The sequence below is a fragment of the Aethalodelphis obliquidens genome, unplaced genomic scaffold, assembly GCF_003676395.1.
Source record: "Aethalodelphis obliquidens isolate GAN/ISIS:26980383/991018 unplaced genomic scaffold, ASM367639v1 scaffold9, whole genome shotgun sequence".
In the NCBI taxonomy this organism is placed as follows: domain Eukaryota; kingdom Metazoa; phylum Chordata; class Mammalia; order Artiodactyla; family Delphinidae; genus Aethalodelphis; species Aethalodelphis obliquidens.
In genome coordinates, this window is record NW_020837953.1 from 16,677,498 (window position 1) to 16,693,801 (window position 16,304).

The following is a 16,304-nucleotide window of genomic DNA, read 5'->3' on the forward strand; positions in this document are numbered from 1 at the left end:
TCTTGAGAACTGTAGCCCTGTAATTTGACTATGATTATGGCTTGATTAGAATAACATTTGCTGTCACATCAGTGACATGCTGTTGAGAGTATTGAACCATTGATCTGTCATCTCCAGCTGTTCCCGTCAGGGTTACTGACGGAGATGTCCGAGTGCCACCGGGGGTTGGTGGAGGCCCCTCCAGCTCCCGGCCTGTGGCTGTGCTGTCTGGCGGCTCCGGCGGCTCGGGCAGCCCGCGCTGGGCGGCTGGGAGTAGGGGAGCCAAGCTGCAGCACTGCGGGCTGGCCCCGGGGACTGGAGGTGTTTTTGTTTAGCTTTAGTGTTGGCTTCCTGTGGCATGTGAGCACTTCATTAACTCACGCAGAACTCCCCATCGATGGCTTTTGTTTGCTGTCAGCTCCTCCAGGAGGTGCGGCCAGCCCGCCTGCCCCACTGCAGCTTGCCGCTGGATGCATCGTGCCTGTCAGGGGTGCAGAGGCTGCGCTGGGTAATGATTCCTAATCAGAATAATTACAACAATTGCCTATGTGAGGAAAATCAAATTAAAGGCTTTAGAACCCTTGGCAGAGACCACACTTCTGGGATGTTCTCCTCCGGGAGCTGGAAAAGGTTAAGACGCTGCTGCTTGTGCTCCAGCCTGAGGGAGTCAGGAAGCGGTGCTTGGCCTCAGCTCATCTCCCACCCCCGCGGGCCTGGGGTTTTCAGAGAGGGAGAAAGGTCCCCCTCCCACTCCCTTCTCTAGCGGGAGAAGAGAAGAGAAAAAGCCTGTGGATCTCCTTAGGTGCTTTATTTATCTTTAAGAGCAATAAACCCAAAGCTCAGCCCCTATATCACAGGAGAGAGCAGAGTGTCTGGGAGGATAGCAGAGCACATCTGCCTCGGAGGTAGTCCACCTGGAGGGAGCAGGGTGCTGGAGAGGGAGGAAGAGCTCTTTCTTGAGCCTAGAGGCCTGTCCCATGGGAGAGAGAAATGCAGACTGAATTTCCTGGGGCTCCTCAGGATGGAACTAGGGCCAGAGAGAGAGGTCTAGGCTCACCCAGTGGCCAAGTGCATTCCCTGTCCCAGGGAGTGTGCAGGCCCAGGCTCTGTGGCTGGTCAGGTTCTTGTGGGGTTGGGAGAAGATGGGCTCTGAGGTGTCTCCCAGCCCCACTGACCCTCTTTTTTGGGTGGGGAGATTCACCCTATGACTAAGGGGGGTCCTCAGCCTGGACTGCTCCCTCCGGGCCCAGACTCAAGGAGAAAGAGGGGACCCTTCCTTCCCTATCTCCCAGCCAGCATCCCAGAGCGAGGCTAAGGGGGCAGGCAGCTTTTCCCTGGAGTGTCTCTGGCTGGGATCCCCGGAGGAAGATGCTTATTCTGGGCCAGCACCAAACCAGCGCTGTCGAGGTTATGGAGTTTTCTCCACAGTGGCGCTGGTTGAGGGGGAGATTGTTCTTCAGAAGGCTTCCTCCTGCTGACCCCAGGCCAACTCTGGAGCAGGATGCTCAGAGGATTCTGAGTCTCACCCAGGAAGCTACTTTCTGCTATTTCAGCATACTTTGGGGGTGAAGAGGGGGAGATTCCTGGCATTGGCCTAGATAGGAAGTCTCCGGGAGGACAAGGAGACCAGACTGGGCTCTACTCTTTCCCATTAGCCTTGAGCTGGTTATAGAGCTGAAGAGTTAGTTCTTGTCCTAAGCAAGGCCCTGAGCAGATGGCCAGTTAGATGTTTGCCTGACACATTTGTTCTAAGCAGGGCTCAGTCTGCATTCCTCTAGACCTTCAATAGCCAGGAGGGCTGGCTGACTGGGGCTTGTCTTGGTGGTCCCTCCAACCCTTTATCCATTCAAACAGGAAGGGAAGGAAAAGGACAGTCCTGATTACAAAAGTATCACTTTCCTGGACAGGCTCGTAGCAGAAGCTGCTCACTAAATATCTGCTGCATGAGTGAATGGCCTCGGCCCTAAGCTTCGAAGGAGCAGTAAGTGCTTCTCATGGTGAAGCCCTGGTCTTGCTGGGCATTTCCTCCTGACAGTCCTGTCCTGTCCTGTCCTGTCCTGCTCTCTTTTCCAGGACCACTTGCAGGAATTGGGGCGTTGGGGAGCCCCCTAGCAGGTGGGGCACTTACCTTGGGGATTTAAGGCCAGTGAACTGGAGCGAGATTAGCTGACTTAGGGACCTTCAGGTTTGCCTTACCTCTTTTCTTATGTAAAGTCTGCCTTATTTTCTTTAGGTGACCCTGGGGAAAGGATGCATGTGTGCGTGCATGTATGTGTGTGTCGTGCAAGGGTTTGGGCCAGAGTGACTGGGGAGACAAACCATTCAGCAGTGGAAGGTCCAGAATTTAGCTGTTGGGGAGACCCTCGGGCTGAGGAGGATTCTCTGGTGTGAAGAGGGTCTGCAGAGTCCAGTACTGAGGAGTGGCCCCGATGTCCCAGGAGATAGGGCTGCTGTGGTCGTGGACCTAGATGGGATCCTTGGCCCTGTTCCAGGACTGCTTCGGCATGGGTCAGGCCTCCCGAATCTCTGCGGTTCCAGGGAGCCCAGGATTACCATGGGCTCTCCATTACCTGCTGGGCACACAAGGCCCTTCACAATCTGGCCTAACCTAGTCCCCCAGCCTCAGTTCCTGCCCTACCTTTCAATCACAGTGGACTCCAGTCACATTATTTCTTACTCACATTTTAATCAAGAAGACACTGTGCTGGGTTAGGGATTAAGACGGTGAATAAGACAGCTAAGAGTCCCTGCCTTTGTGATGCTGATAGTATGGTGGGGAAGGCAGACATTAAACAGACAGTTGCTAATCAGATACAAAATGTCTGTGCCTAAGCCTTTGCCTCTGCCTGGAGTGTCCTTTCCTGTGTTCCGTGCTGTCAAGCAAACTCTTAGTTTTGTCATCAAGCCCTTAGTTCAGTCATCTTTATGAAGCCTTTCTGACTCCTTTCCCTGTAAAAGGTGAGGCTAGCCTCTGCCTCTTCTTGGTCTGATGGCATCCTGGGTACTTCTCCATTGCTGCCTCTATTATATTGTATTAAGATGATCTGTCTTTCTCCCCTTCCCAGCCTACTGTCTATTTTTAGGTAGGCACTTAATACATTATCACATATAATTCTCAAAACAACCCTGTAAGGTTAGTCATCCTACCTCGTTTTATAGATGACGGAAACTGAAGTTCAGAGGGGTTATATGACTTTTAAATGACTTCCCATCAGTGACACAGCCAGGATATGGAAGAGCCAAGGTTAGAACCCAGATGTGTCTGACTTTCAATCCCACGTTTCTAACGACTACGCAATATAGCCTTTAAAAATAATTCTCCTGTGTGAGTGGAACGGCAGTGTGATCTGCCGCACTCTTGCCCCATGCCTAGGATCTTCTGAAAAATAGGCAATGCTTCATGAATTCTTTATGATAATTTTCTCGGTATATACTGATTTTAGTATTTGTACTTCCAGTGTGAGGCAAATAATAAAATGAATCAAAGGGATGAAGGGGAAGAAAGACTTAAAGTGTGTTTAGGATTAGTTTCTTTCCCTGTCTAGGAATTGAGCTCAGCCTTCAGAAGATTCCGCTGAATTTGAATCCCCAACCAGGAGAGGAGAAATACAAATCTGGGGCCAGTTGATGAGCTTCTAGCGACTGGAGCAGGCAGTGCTATCCCAGTTGTCAAGATGGGCCTATAGCCCGGCAGAGGACCCTCTTCTGCTAGACTCATGGTGAAAATTAACTTCACCTTCATTTGGGGAATAACCAAATTAATAAATTTGGTTAGTAGACATTTGGTGGGAGGGTGGAATGAATAAATGAGCGAATGAACCTGTGGATTGGAGTTCCCTGCATGGGGCCTCCTCCCAGCCTGTTCTCGTGGCCCCAGGACAGCCTGTGAGTGTGCTAGGCTGTGCCTTTGTTTGAGGACCAAAGGTATGTGGACTGACCTACTGGGATCTGTCCTTATCCTGTCCAGGGTGGGCTGCCAGGCACTGGGGGAGTGGAGGGGCCCCTGCCCCCCACCACTTGGGCTTGTGGGATCTGCCTGCAGGGATTGTCCTGCAAGGGCCTCCAAAGTTCTGAGTCAAGACTGAGACCCCAGAGTGGAGGGATAAGATTACAATTTTCTCCTGCTCTGATTACAAGCAGCTTATCTGCGTTTCACTGTGTGGCTCTTCACAGACTCAGGGAAAAAAAAAAGGAAAATCTCATCTGTTCTTGTTGTGTACTTTTCAGAGGGTCGATGAGTGGATGGCGAAGGAAGGCCTCTTAGATCCAAACGTCAAGTCAATTTTTGTCACCTGTGGAGACTGGGACTTAAAAGTCATGTGAGTATGAGCAGGACTCCTTTGCTGGCAGGGCTTGGAATCTGCGGGACCAGGTTTTGCCTTTCTCAGGCTCAGATGTCCAAGCCTCAGGGCACCTGGGTCGGGGAGTCCCTGGATTTTGGGGTCAGCAGGGCAAGACAAGGGCTGAGAGCCCTGCCTTCTGCTTCTAGAACCAGGAGTGGACAGGCCAAGTACCCTGCTAGTACTGCTAGTACTGCTGTTGCCTTCTTGCTTTTGCCAGGGCAGCCCATCCTGTTGTGGAGCTACATGTTATTGCCCTGAAAAGAAGGAGGTAAAAGAGGGTCTTAAATTTTCTTCTAAACCAAATACATAGTATTTACTGTTCTAAATGCTTTGGAAATAGTAAGTCATGTACTAACCCTAGGGATTCTTGTTATTCTTATTTTATAGATGAAGACCTTATGGCACAGAGAAGTTAAGTAACTTGCCCAAGAACACACAGAGCCAGAATTCAAACGCAGGCAACCTGGCTCCAGGGTCCATTCTCTTAACCATCATACTAGGCTAGGCTCTTATCTGGGATATGAGGCCCTGACGGTCCCACGGAGAGCCCATTGTGAGGATGAGACAGGGATGCTTCTAGGAAGCTGCCCAGGTCACCAGCCTCCTCTTTCCTCCTTTGTCGCCACTGCTTTTTCTCCTTTGTCTCCTGATCCTGCCCCAGTTATGGAAGACAGAACTGGTTCCTCTGCTGGGTTAACACTTCTGCCTCTTGGATGTCCTCCTGGATACCTGGCTTCAGAGAGCCCCCAAGGAACTAAAGCGGGGTGGAGGTAGTGGGGCACTGTTTGCTGAGGATTGATAGAATCGATACCTCTGTGTTCTTTGTGACTGAAGGTGGCAGCAAGCACTCTGTGTGTGTGTGTGTGTGTGTGTGTGTGTGAGCTTTTGAACATAGGGTAGGGTATTGGCCGAGGTGGGGAGTCGTGGCTCTAGAGTGACATTTCCTACAAATTCAGGCATTACTTTCTCACCAAGATCCTTTTTATGCCTTTCGGATGCTGGGCATTGAGGTGAAGTTCTGCACCCAGGTGGCTGTCAGCCTGCTATTGGACCCAACCTTCTAGGTGAGGCGGGAGGAAGGGCAGGCCTGGATCACATAAGCGCCTGTGCACCTGTCTCCCTCAGCCCTTAGGTCGTGTGCATGCTGACTGCACACCACAGGCTCCGGAGCTCCCATTGACGCTCCTTGTCAGGGAAATTACAGTGGCTGGGCCTGGAGGCAGAGCTGAGTCGGGGGAGGGTTCCACCGAGAAGGTGAGGAGGAGGAAGGCTGTTGTTGCTCTGTTACGGCATCCTGGGCAGCTTTGAGCGCTCGAAGTGGGAAGGGGCTTACGAGGAGCTCCAGCACAGGAGAAGCTGTCTGGGGTGGGGCGGGGCTCAGGCTGACACCCAGAGTTCTGGGGCTCATGTGGCCCAGACCAGAGGCCCAGTTTCTCCAGGTAGCCTTCTGAGACTCCCACTCTCCCAGTGGCTTTCTCTCTTTGATGTGTTCGTGTCCCAAACACCCAGTTTCAGCATCTTCTGTGATGCCTGTGAGTGGTGTGTACTTCTATGTGTATATGAAAGCTTTCCTGTGCGTGATGTTGGGGACCGTCTGGTTGGTTTCTGCATGAGAAGGAGAGGAGATGCCATCTTCCTTGGGTCTGGCCTGTGCTGGCCTACAGCACCAGTTCAGGCCTTGGCACGGTAGGCCCTGGACAGATTTTGGTGACTCGGGAGGCTGCTTTGCATCTTCATGAGAACTGGTGTAATCAAGAAGAGGGATAGGGTTGGGGAATCAAATCACACATAAAAGGAAATCAGATGTTAATGAGCACATACTATATTTCACTCAGTCCTCCTAACTGCCTTCTCGGGTAGGAGGTGGTGTCTCCCTTTTATAGATGAAAAAAACAAAGCACAATTAAAAACTGAGGCTCAAATTGGCAGACTCAGAGGTAGGCAGAATTGAATTCTTGAGGCCACATAGCTTCCAAAAGAGATGATTCTGGCGGACTTTGGTGGCTGGTTTGGGTCTGGCTCGGGAAGGCCAGTGAAGCTCTGAAAGCCAGTGAGCAGGGAGGTGGCAGGTGGCAGGTGGCTGGGGGAGGAGACCTCTGTGCCTGCCTTTTAGAAGCAGGACCCCACATAACTGCTGGGAAGCCTCTTAATTAAATGTGTAACAAAATAAAAACAGCCAGAGAGGAAATCTAAGTAGTGCTGCGTGACGGTGCACAGCTTTTCCGTGTTCCTGGAGCCTCTCGTCAGATGGCTGTCGTCAGAACAGCCACTTTCTCACACGCCTGGTAAAGCCTGCTGATGAGCCTGACAAGGGTGGTGTTAAACTGACACCCACAACTTGTTAGTATGTGGCTCACTTCTTATTTTGACATCCATTTTCAGATTTAACTAAGTCTAAGGAACTCGGCAAATATTTTCATTTCCCACTCTAGTCTCTCAGAGCCATGGTTCCCTCTCGTTGCTGTCCTTCCCCTCTCTCCCAGCCCCCCTCTCCCTCCAACCAGCTTCACATCACTTTTTTTTTTCCACATCAGTTTTGTTGGAGAGGGCCTGATTAGTGAGGCACTGAGAAATGGGGACTGAAGCGGCAGCGGAAATCCCACTGGAGAAAAGAAATCTGCTCCCATCCTGACAAAGTTGTTTTGTGTCCATCTTTGGTCAGTCTGAATGGGTTGACACTCCGGTTTACATGGGCTTTGATGCTATCATTACAGATCCTGCTACGGTGGGTTTTAATTCAGGGGGTGCAGATTTAATTTTCCTTCTAAACCTGTTGAAGAAATGACACTCGTGGTTTTGGCTCTTGGTCAGCTTGCCTTTCCTACCTGACCTACCTTTCCTTTGCCTTACCTGGTGTTTCGTGAAGCTCCTTGTAGAGTTTAGCGTTCTTTCACCAATTTTCTCTCTTTCCACGTACCCAGGCTCTCTGTATTGTCTCTGTGAAGGGCTTCCACCTTCGGCATGGTGGGAGGATAGGGCGGATGCGGAGTGAGGAGTGACACCGGCACAGGTGCTGCCCTTGAGGAACTCAGCTTTTCACCTGTAGCTTGGAGACCTGTGTTTACCAGCTGAATAGCACAGGTAGCTGAGAAGCTAGACCAAAGGCTTTTCCAGTGGCCTGTGGGTCTGAGATCAGGAGGACTGGGGTGTGGGCTGGGAGTGGGGGACAAGGAAGAGCTGATATGAGGGTGGACCTGGTCCTCGGTGCCGTCTGGGAGGGGACCCTCTGGAGGAGAGGGGCAGGATCAGCAGACACCGCTGTGGGGAGGCAGGGCCCAGGGGTCTGCTCAAGGTCTGCTGAGAGGGTCCTCCTCCCCCTCCCCCTCAGCTTTGGAATAGCGAGTTTTCCTGCCATTGGAGGTCGACTGTGTGAATGCGGGCCTGGCATTTGACTTGAGTTGTTTTCCTTGCTTTCCTTGTGAGGTGTGCATACTACACCCCTCTGTTGGTGAAAGTCTGGAGATCAAGAGATACTTGCTCGGCATTTAACATTATTTTGTGTGAGACCATCTGAACTAATTTTGCAACAAAAAACTCAGCCACCTGGGTAGGAAACTTTCTGAAAAAAGAATGATAATTTATTAGAGTGCCAATTGGGGGAGAGCACTTAATACTATGCTGTCCAGCCAAAGGAAATGAGATCTATTCCAATTACTTCAATACTCTGACATGAAGTTTTTTGTGTTATTCTTTATTCATCATGAAGAAGACCAATCAGGAGGCAGGTGGAAGCATCTGTGTGAAAGTCACACCTGAATTCACACTCTTTTTTTTTTTTCAGATGACTGAACCCTTTCTAGACTGCATAGGTTTCCCTTCTTGTTGTTTCAAGTACAAACAAACATGATGTCTCTGATTGAAAAAAAAAAAAGACACTTGCTCATATTACCCTACTCACTGCTTGACTTGGGGGCATGCACTCAGTGGGGACTACTGAGGGTCATGCAGGCAAGACTGTGGAAGAGCAGAGACTGCTGTCACCTGGAGTGAAGTCCCATGGCGGTGGAAGCACCCGCCTGGGGAGCACTGTGGGGCAGGGACTGTCTCGTGGGGCGTGTAGATGAAGGCTGAAATGCTGAGCCGGTGACATGCTTGATGGGGGTCAGTCTGGGCCCTCTTGGCATCATTCAGCAAAGCTGACCACTTCATCCTTCTTGAAGCACTCTTCATTTCTACTTATGTCTCCTGTTTCTCTGACTTTCCCTTCACAGTCCTCTTGGCAGATTCTTCTTTCCTTTTTTCTTAAATTTGGTATTTCTTAAATATTGGTATTTCTTTGACCTCTCTCCTAGCTGTCTTTTCTTTTTATTTGACACACTAACACTTATCAGGGTGATCTAATCTATTCCCCAGCTTCGGTTATCCTCTGTATGCTGTCTTCTCATTTTTCCTCCATCTGAGAAGTGGGAACTGACATGGCAGCAGTGATCCCACTGGAGAAAAGGAATCGGTTCCATCTGCCATCTGAACTCCAAGCCTTCATATCCAGCCCCCGTTCTCTCTCTTACCTAGATATACACCGACCCCTTAAAGCTCAGGTGTTACTCTTCTCCCAACACCTTGTCCTCCACCATTCTCTTAAATAATGATTGACTGGTACCATCTACTCAGTGGTTATGTCAGAAACCTGAGAATCACCCTTGGTTCCTCCCTTTAGCCATAACAAATTAATTGCCAAATCCTATTGATCCTTTGTCCCAGAGGTTTCTCAGAGTCTTTGCCTTCTTTCCAAACCCACTACCACTGCCCTAGTTCAGGTCACCATATTCTTCTTGGATTCCTACGAAAGTCTTCTTTCTCGCTGGTCTCTCTGACTGTCTTGCTTCTTCTGTTCCTTTCTCCTAATTGTAGCAGATTACATCACACCCACTTAGCAGCCTTCAAGGCTTCCCCTTGCCCTCCAGGCAAAGTCACTCTGTTTATTGGAGCTTTCAAGGCTCTTGTTTATTTCTCTTGCCTCATCTCTTGATGCTCTCTATGTATTCAGTCCCCACCCCAGCCAGGTGCTCTAACCGGCCGATTCCTAAGGATCCCTCCTAACAGCTTTCTCCAGGTGCCTTCCTGTGTGTTCTTGGAGCACATGTGCTTATTGATACATGAAAGTGTGCTGTAGCTGCCTCAACTTGTCTGTCTCTTTCCCTAGATTGTGGGCACCATTACAACCCTAGGACAATGCTTGACATGTAGTAGTTGTTCAATAAATGTGTGTTGAATAAATGACAACTAAGTTATGGAGTGGGCCTGTGGAATACCCTGCTCAGGAAGAATGGCAGAGGGTCATAGTGGGTAGGTTCAGGGAGAATGGAATGGAAGAGGAAACCTCGGGCCCTCCTGCACCAGCCTGAGTGTGAGGGGTTAGAGGACCATTCTGCTAGTGCCAAGAAGCTCCTGGGTTGCCCCTGCCAGCACTGGGTGTTGGACCCTCCACGGTGGGTACTGGGTGAGATGGCGTAGGGGGGCCTGGGCGAGGGAGGAGGAGTTTGGTCCTAGGTGCAGTGTGAAGGGCTTTCTCTGAGACATTTGTGCCGTCAGGACTGAGGGCTGGGACTGCTCTGGGAAAGTTACATCAGGTAATAAAGATAGCCAGCCCTTACTGAGTACTTACCACATCCCAGGAGTCCTGCTGTGCTATTTTTACATTAATCTCATTTAAACCTTACTACAATCCAATGAAAAAAATTATTTTTGCAACTTTTTATTTTAACAAATGAGGAAACTGGGGCCCAGAGAGGTAAGTAATTTGTCGAGGGCACACAACCAATTTGTGGCAGGGATTTGAACTCTAGAAGCCGTGCGTTTGACCGCTCTGCCATCTGACCGTCTGCTTCTGTCTTCCTTCATGGCCCATGGCTTTGTGGTTGGTGGGAACGCCCTTCCTCCTCTCCTTTGTTCGCAACTGAGTGGCAGAGCCTCGGGATGTTCTCTGACACCCTCGGCTTCTGGTACCTGGTCTGGTGTTGGCGGAGGTCTGGACTGTTACGATCATTTTGCTTTCGGGACGTGGTTGGCCAGGAGGTGTGGTGGGGAATGACTTGGGGCTGTCTGAGAGCCTCTTTGCTGAGCTACAGATGAATGAATCCTCAGATCTGTTTTAAGGAAACCACTGCCAATATCACTTTGGACACCTCTGTCCTGTAGTATGTTTGGAAGCACGTGGGGGCATCTCGTCATGTCTTTAAGCTCATGAAAATGCGTCTCTTGTCCATGGGTTTGCCAGTTGGTCTCAGCACTGAGCTGTATCACCGTTGATTAGCAGCCTGCTGGGGGAAGGGGCTTGAGTAAGAACTCCCTGGCAGTCCTGACTTGTCTCATTTCCTGATACTTTTATCTGTCATTGCAAGCGCTTGGGCTCCCCTCCTGAACTAATTAAGTTTGCATGTGTTTAGACACATTGCCAAATAGGGCTTAGCAAAGCAGAACTGAGCTACATCTCTTTCTGAGTAGGGAAGGAAGGGTACATGAATGCTCCACCACGAGGACCGGGAGAAGTGTGGGTGACATGAAGCCAGTGTGTACAGATGGTAAGCATTCTGCCCTGGCCTCCTCGGGACACAGCAGGCCTTCAAAGCAACCTTCTGACTAGCTGGCAGCAGCAGGTGAGGGCCCACCCTCCAGCTCTCTTAGTGAATTGGCGTTCTAAGAGGGCTGAGGGTGGAAAGAGGGCAGGCTCTGAGTAGGATTCTTCTCCCAAGCACAAGCAAAACTGAACATCAAGTTTAGTGGGATTTGCAGGGGGAGTTTGTAGGCCTGTGTGCTCTTTGCTGCCAGCCTGAACCTACCCAGCTCTGTGGCCTAAAACCACTTGTGTGGCTAGCGGAGTTCAGGGTGGCCTTCTTTCCAGGTCTGTGAGAAGTACATTGGAAACGTGGACCACTGAAGGCTGCACTTTCCTTTTTGCCTTGAAGACCCCAGACCACCCTGCACCGTCTGATGAACCCTGTGAAGTGGCGCCAGGGGGAGGGAAGGAGAGTCATATTGCACAGGATCTCCCCACCCTGGACGTAGGGTTCAGCCTAATGGATCACCACAGTGAGGTGATGGCTGCCAGCATGTTTCCATGTCAGACTGATGCCTGCGTTTTACCTAGCGCTGGGTAGCCTGAGGTCTGAGATGTCCCGTGGCATCCTGCGCACACAGCAGCAGGCACGGGGCCTTACCATGTTGTGGAGTCCTCCTCTGAGGTAGGGAGTGAGGGTATTTCCTAAAGCAGGAGAAACAGCTGTCTGCCATGGTCAGGGCCTCGGTCCCATAGCTGTGAGGCCAGTGGGTCAGCTTCCTGGCCATGAAGAGGCTCTCAGTGGACGAGATCAGCTCAGAGTCAGGGCAGGCTCCCAGTGCACACACAGTGTGTGCGGGCGGGGTGGGGAGAGGGTTCTGGAGGTTGTATAGGAATTCTGGGCCTTTGAGCTGCAGCCTAAGCCCAGAGAGAACGAGAACCAGACCTTCTGCCCTCCCTTCAGCTTCCCTAGAGCCCTCTCGTCAGCAGAGGTACATGGGGTTAGCCCCAAGAAGGCAGCTTGCGTTGATGGGGTCATGTTTCAGCTGCAGCTAATCCAAGTCACTCGATATAAATCTCTCCCTGCTGCCTCTCCCCTCCCTCCCATCCCCAACCCACAGACAGGGAAATGAGTCCTGGCCCTCGCCCTGAATACATCATGGCAGGCCTGCCTCTAATGAGAGAGGGCCATTCATTGTGGGGTGAAGCTCCCTGCAGAGCCTGGGATGCCATTAATTAAAGGAGAGCCACCTGAAGCCAGTGGTGCGGCGCAGCCTGCCACGCTCAGATGGAGCAGTGGTGGGGTAGCCTCGTTAGCCTGACAGCTCCTTGGGCCCCGAGTTCCTGGGCGCAGAGGAGCGAGGGGTGCCCCGCCTCCACCTGAGAGCTCACGGCCTCTGGGGCCAGCCTTCTCGCAGATGCAGGAGGGCCCCCTCCTGCACCTGTCCTGGGGCCTGGACCTGGCGGGAAAGGGGCGCCTGATGGCAGGCCTGGCTGGGGATTGTCCATTTCCTTTGGGCAGGCCTCAGGGCAAGAGCAGGCTTCTTTGGAGCCCGAGCAGGCTCCTGGCTCCCGGTCTGCGCTCCCTTCCTGCTCTTCTCCATGTGGTCCTGGAGCTGCAGGTCAGTGGGTGGTGCAGCCTGAGGCCTTCCTTCAAAGCCTGAGTCCGGGGAAGCTGGTGTGCCCTGGGACGACCTTGGGCTTGCAGGGGCACTCGGGGAGAGAGAAGTCCTGTCGTCGGGTCTGGGAGCACGGGCCGTCACAGGCAGACAGAGCCTCTGGTGTTCCACTTTCTGGACATTTCTAGGCTGAAGGGTGGGGCCCCAGTGGCAGCCTCATCTCCTCACCCCCTGGAAGGTGTCAGAGGGTCTAAAGCACTTTAGTGATTATAGGAATCCCTGGGATGGAAGTTTTGCTCAGTTAAAACCCTGATAAAAGATGGAGATGTTTATGTAGTGACTGACCAGGCGTTGAGATGTTTATGGTGGTGGGAGCCTCCTGCTTCAGCCTGCTGCGGAGCTGCTCACTAGATGGCTCTTTACTGCTTAATTGGTCCTGAGGTGAGTGTTGCCGCCTGGTTTCTGGTCCCCGGTCTGATAGGTGGAGTGCCCCTTGACCATCCATGAGGCTCTTACTGCCTCTTCCTTGCTGGCAGGAGGGGCTGTAGGCAATCGGACCTTGACCATCTCCCAGAGTTGGGGTAGCTCAGCCAGTCTCCACCTGGCTTGTGAGGAAGACAAATTGGTTTTATGTTTGTGGCTCTTCTGGGCAGTGTCTGGAAGTCTGGTTCTACGCTGCATGGGAGAATCTGACAGGCTGCTTCAGAGAGCCTCAGAACCAGCAGGGCATGGCTTGCCCAGGGGCGCCAGCTCTGCTTCCCTGGAGCTCACGTGGTCTGGAGTAGAGGCCGCATGCGGCCTCCCGCCAGGTCATGGTGTCCTCCACCTAAGACTCGGGCTGCACTGCTTTGTGTTTTGAACATTTTTGGACCTTCCCAGGCCTTGGCCATTTGGGCTTCTCTTTCCTCTGGCAAATAGAGAGTGAAGGCTGGAGGGTTTGTGTCCTGAACTCCAGGGAGAAAGAGCCACTGTTGATGCTGGAAACTATTTTCCTTTGGGTGAGATATTTTTATGTTTCTTTTGAACATTCTTTGTGTGACTCTTGAGACCCAGCTTTTTCAACAAATTTATCTTTTTCGAAATGGAGGTATGAAATAGGTGCAGTAGGGTGCATACAGTATACAAACGAGAAATGGACAGCTCAGTATATTGTTATACAAGGACACACCTGTGTGATCACCACCCAGATCAAGACGAAGAACCTTTTCCGTCATCCCAGAAAGTTCCCTTGTGCCCTTTCCCAGTCAGTAATGCCCTCCTTCTGCCAGGTAACCACTACTCTGACTTCTGTTACTTTGGGATCATTTGCCTCTTACTAACTTTCGTATAAATGGAATCAAACAAGATGTACTCTTTTGAGTCGGACTTCCTTTGCTCAACATAGCATATGAGAGATTCATCCGTGTTGTTGTATGTATCGGTAGTTCAGCCTTTTTATTGCTCGGTAGGATTCCACTGTATTACTGTACTGCAGTTTATGTGTTCCCTTTCTGTTGGACTACATACCTTCTTTAGTCTTTCAGTTTATGTTTGTCGAAAAAGTATGTGAATGTTCAATCTGATACGAGCATCTCCCTAGACCTATCAGCTTGTCCTAATTTCCCTCATCCTTTAAACCCTAATTCCAGTCCTTCAGACATATGGTCTTCGCTGTCTCTCGTGGAATCTGCACTGGCCTCCCTCTTTTCTAAACCCCTGTGATAGAGGGAGGCTGACCCCAGGCCTGTGGAAGTGGCCTTTGAGCCCTAGTGACCCACTTTATTTATTCTTTCAGCAGATGTTTATTGAATGCCCATTATATGTTTTACACTGTCCCAGGTATTGAGAATTGAGCAGTGAACAAAGAGATAAAACTTCCCAAATATCCTGTCTTCGTGGGGTTTACATTTCAGTGCATGCAACCAGCCCTGCCCTCTGTCTTTTGGACCCTGATACCAGAAGAATCTTAGTCTTGCCTAGGCTCCTCTGTCTCCTGGGATTTTGTAGGAGCTTGGTGGCAGTGGCTCTTGCCACCTTGACAGGGCCTCTCCAGGGCTTTCGTGGGCTTTCGTCTCCCTTCTCTGCTGCTGCTGCTTGGCAGTGAAAGGGTTTTTCAAGATTGGTCCTTCCTTCCACTATCCAGGAGTCTGATTCCCTCTGTGAGAGGAGAGAATTAATCTCCAACTTTCCATGCCTGTAAGGTGAGTGACCTCTGTTTTGTCAGCGCTTGCCAATCTGTCCTCTAATTCCCAGCCAGGGTAATGGAGACATGACTTTGTGCTAAAGCAAACCACCAGCTCTCCTAGTGCGGATTCTGTCCCGATCCAGGCAGCTCAGAGAGGATCTCCTCACAGGTGCTCAGGCACCTGGGGGCTACAGAGGTGTTGGTACCTGAGCAGCTTTGGTCTTGAACGGTGATTGGCAGATTCAAGGAGGGAAGATGCCCTGCCATCGTATACTCCCTAACCACCATCCATGCCAGTGGGGCGGCTGCTTCTGAAATAGGTTTCTATCCTCAGGCTCCTAAGAGCACATGAGAGGCTGTGAACACCCCAGTGAGGAGGAAGGGTCAGGAAACAGGGGTCTTGGAAGGTGAAGGCCAGGGAACTCAAGGCTGCAGCTGGCATAGGGGCCCGTGCCTGAATGATCTGTGGACTCTGGGGGCTTAGTTCTGTCGCCCTTTGGGAAGGGCGCCTGTGAGCGGGTGGGATAAATTCTCAGTGTCCCTGGCTAATGGGTGACACGCCTCAGACTTGATAGTTCTGTAAAACTGTTTCTTCCAAAGCCTGCAAGGATGTTGGTTTGGGGAAGAAAGCCAGCCAGCCCAGAGAATCCCGGGAGCCTGACAGGCCTTTTTCTCTGCGATTCTTTCTTGCAGGCAGCCCGAGGCAGCCTGTCTCTTTGTTAACAGAGTGACAGCAATGTGACACCATGGAAATAATTACTAACAAATCACGGTGCTGACTGCAAACAGCTCTCTGTCTTCAGAGGCATGTCAGGGTGCATTAGAGCAGGACTGGAGGAGCGGCACGAGGGGGCTGAGAAGCAGCCTGTGCTCAGACGCTCTCCTCTTCTTCCCCCACCCTGACCCCTTGCTGCTCTGTCTGACTTTCCTGCTCGTGGCCTTTCCCCACTAGGTCAGCTAAGGGACCCGCTGGATAAGTGGCATGTGGCTATTCCCGCTTCCTCTGGGCAGGTAGCTAGGACTCCCGTCTTTGCTAAGGAACACCTGGGTAGTGGTACGATCCAGGAGTTTTTCCATTACCGGGCCCCCAAAAGGTGGAAGGATGCTCCATTTTTTATTTACTCGCTGCCAGTTGGGACCAGCTTCGCCTTCTGGTGGTTTTGGGGTGATAGTATTTGTGCCAGCTGGACCCAGAATCTGGGGGAAGCCTTGTGTTTCAGTGTTGGCTCAGCTCCCTTCCCCGACAGCCCTGGATTTTTCCTCGATTGCCACAGTCAGTTTTGGGTGAGTCGACTCTGTCCATTCCCTCTTGGTTAGCAGAGTGAGTGCTCTGACTGTCAGGGCTGTAAATAAGGTTCTTGGTGTGTGTGTCTGGAGGCAGCCGGGTTGGGTGGGGAAAGGAGTGGAAGGACAGGCAGCGCTCCGATGGCTCCCTCGCTTGCCCCCCTCCCCTCTCATACAATATTTATCCAGGGATGGGAGTCAGATGCAGCGACCTCAGGGTCACCCAGTTAAATAGCTTCTGAACCTCCCTGCATTCTAATTGCTGCAGTTGTCCTTTGCTCTGGAGGCTTCTCCTCCCCATTGTCTGCTGAGGCACACACTAATGGCTCTCCTCCCTGGCCCTGCTGGGAGGCATCTGTGGGGTGGGGGTGTGTGTGGAGGGAGGGAGAGGGCTCATTGCTACCTCCCTTTCCCCGGGG

At 51.5% G+C, this 16,304-nt stretch overlaps 1 protein-coding gene across 9 annotated transcripts in view; it reads left to right on the plus strand.

Moving 5' to 3' along the window:
• Positions 1 to 16,304, plus strand: part of ERI3 (ERI1 exoribonuclease family member 3) — a 129,750-nt gene that overhangs the window by 39,945 nt on the left and 73,501 nt on the right. For all 9 annotated transcript variants that reach the window (XR_003433267.1, XM_027108775.1, XM_027108776.1 and 6 more), the window contains one exon: positions 4,207 to 4,298. Coding sequence is in view for 8 of the 9 variants with exons in the window: in XM_027108775.1 (XP_026964576.1) it covers positions 4,207 to 4,298 (92 nt within the window). In the remaining variant the exon portion in view is untranslated. The remainder of the gene's footprint in view (positions 1 to 4,206; positions 4,299 to 16,304) is intronic.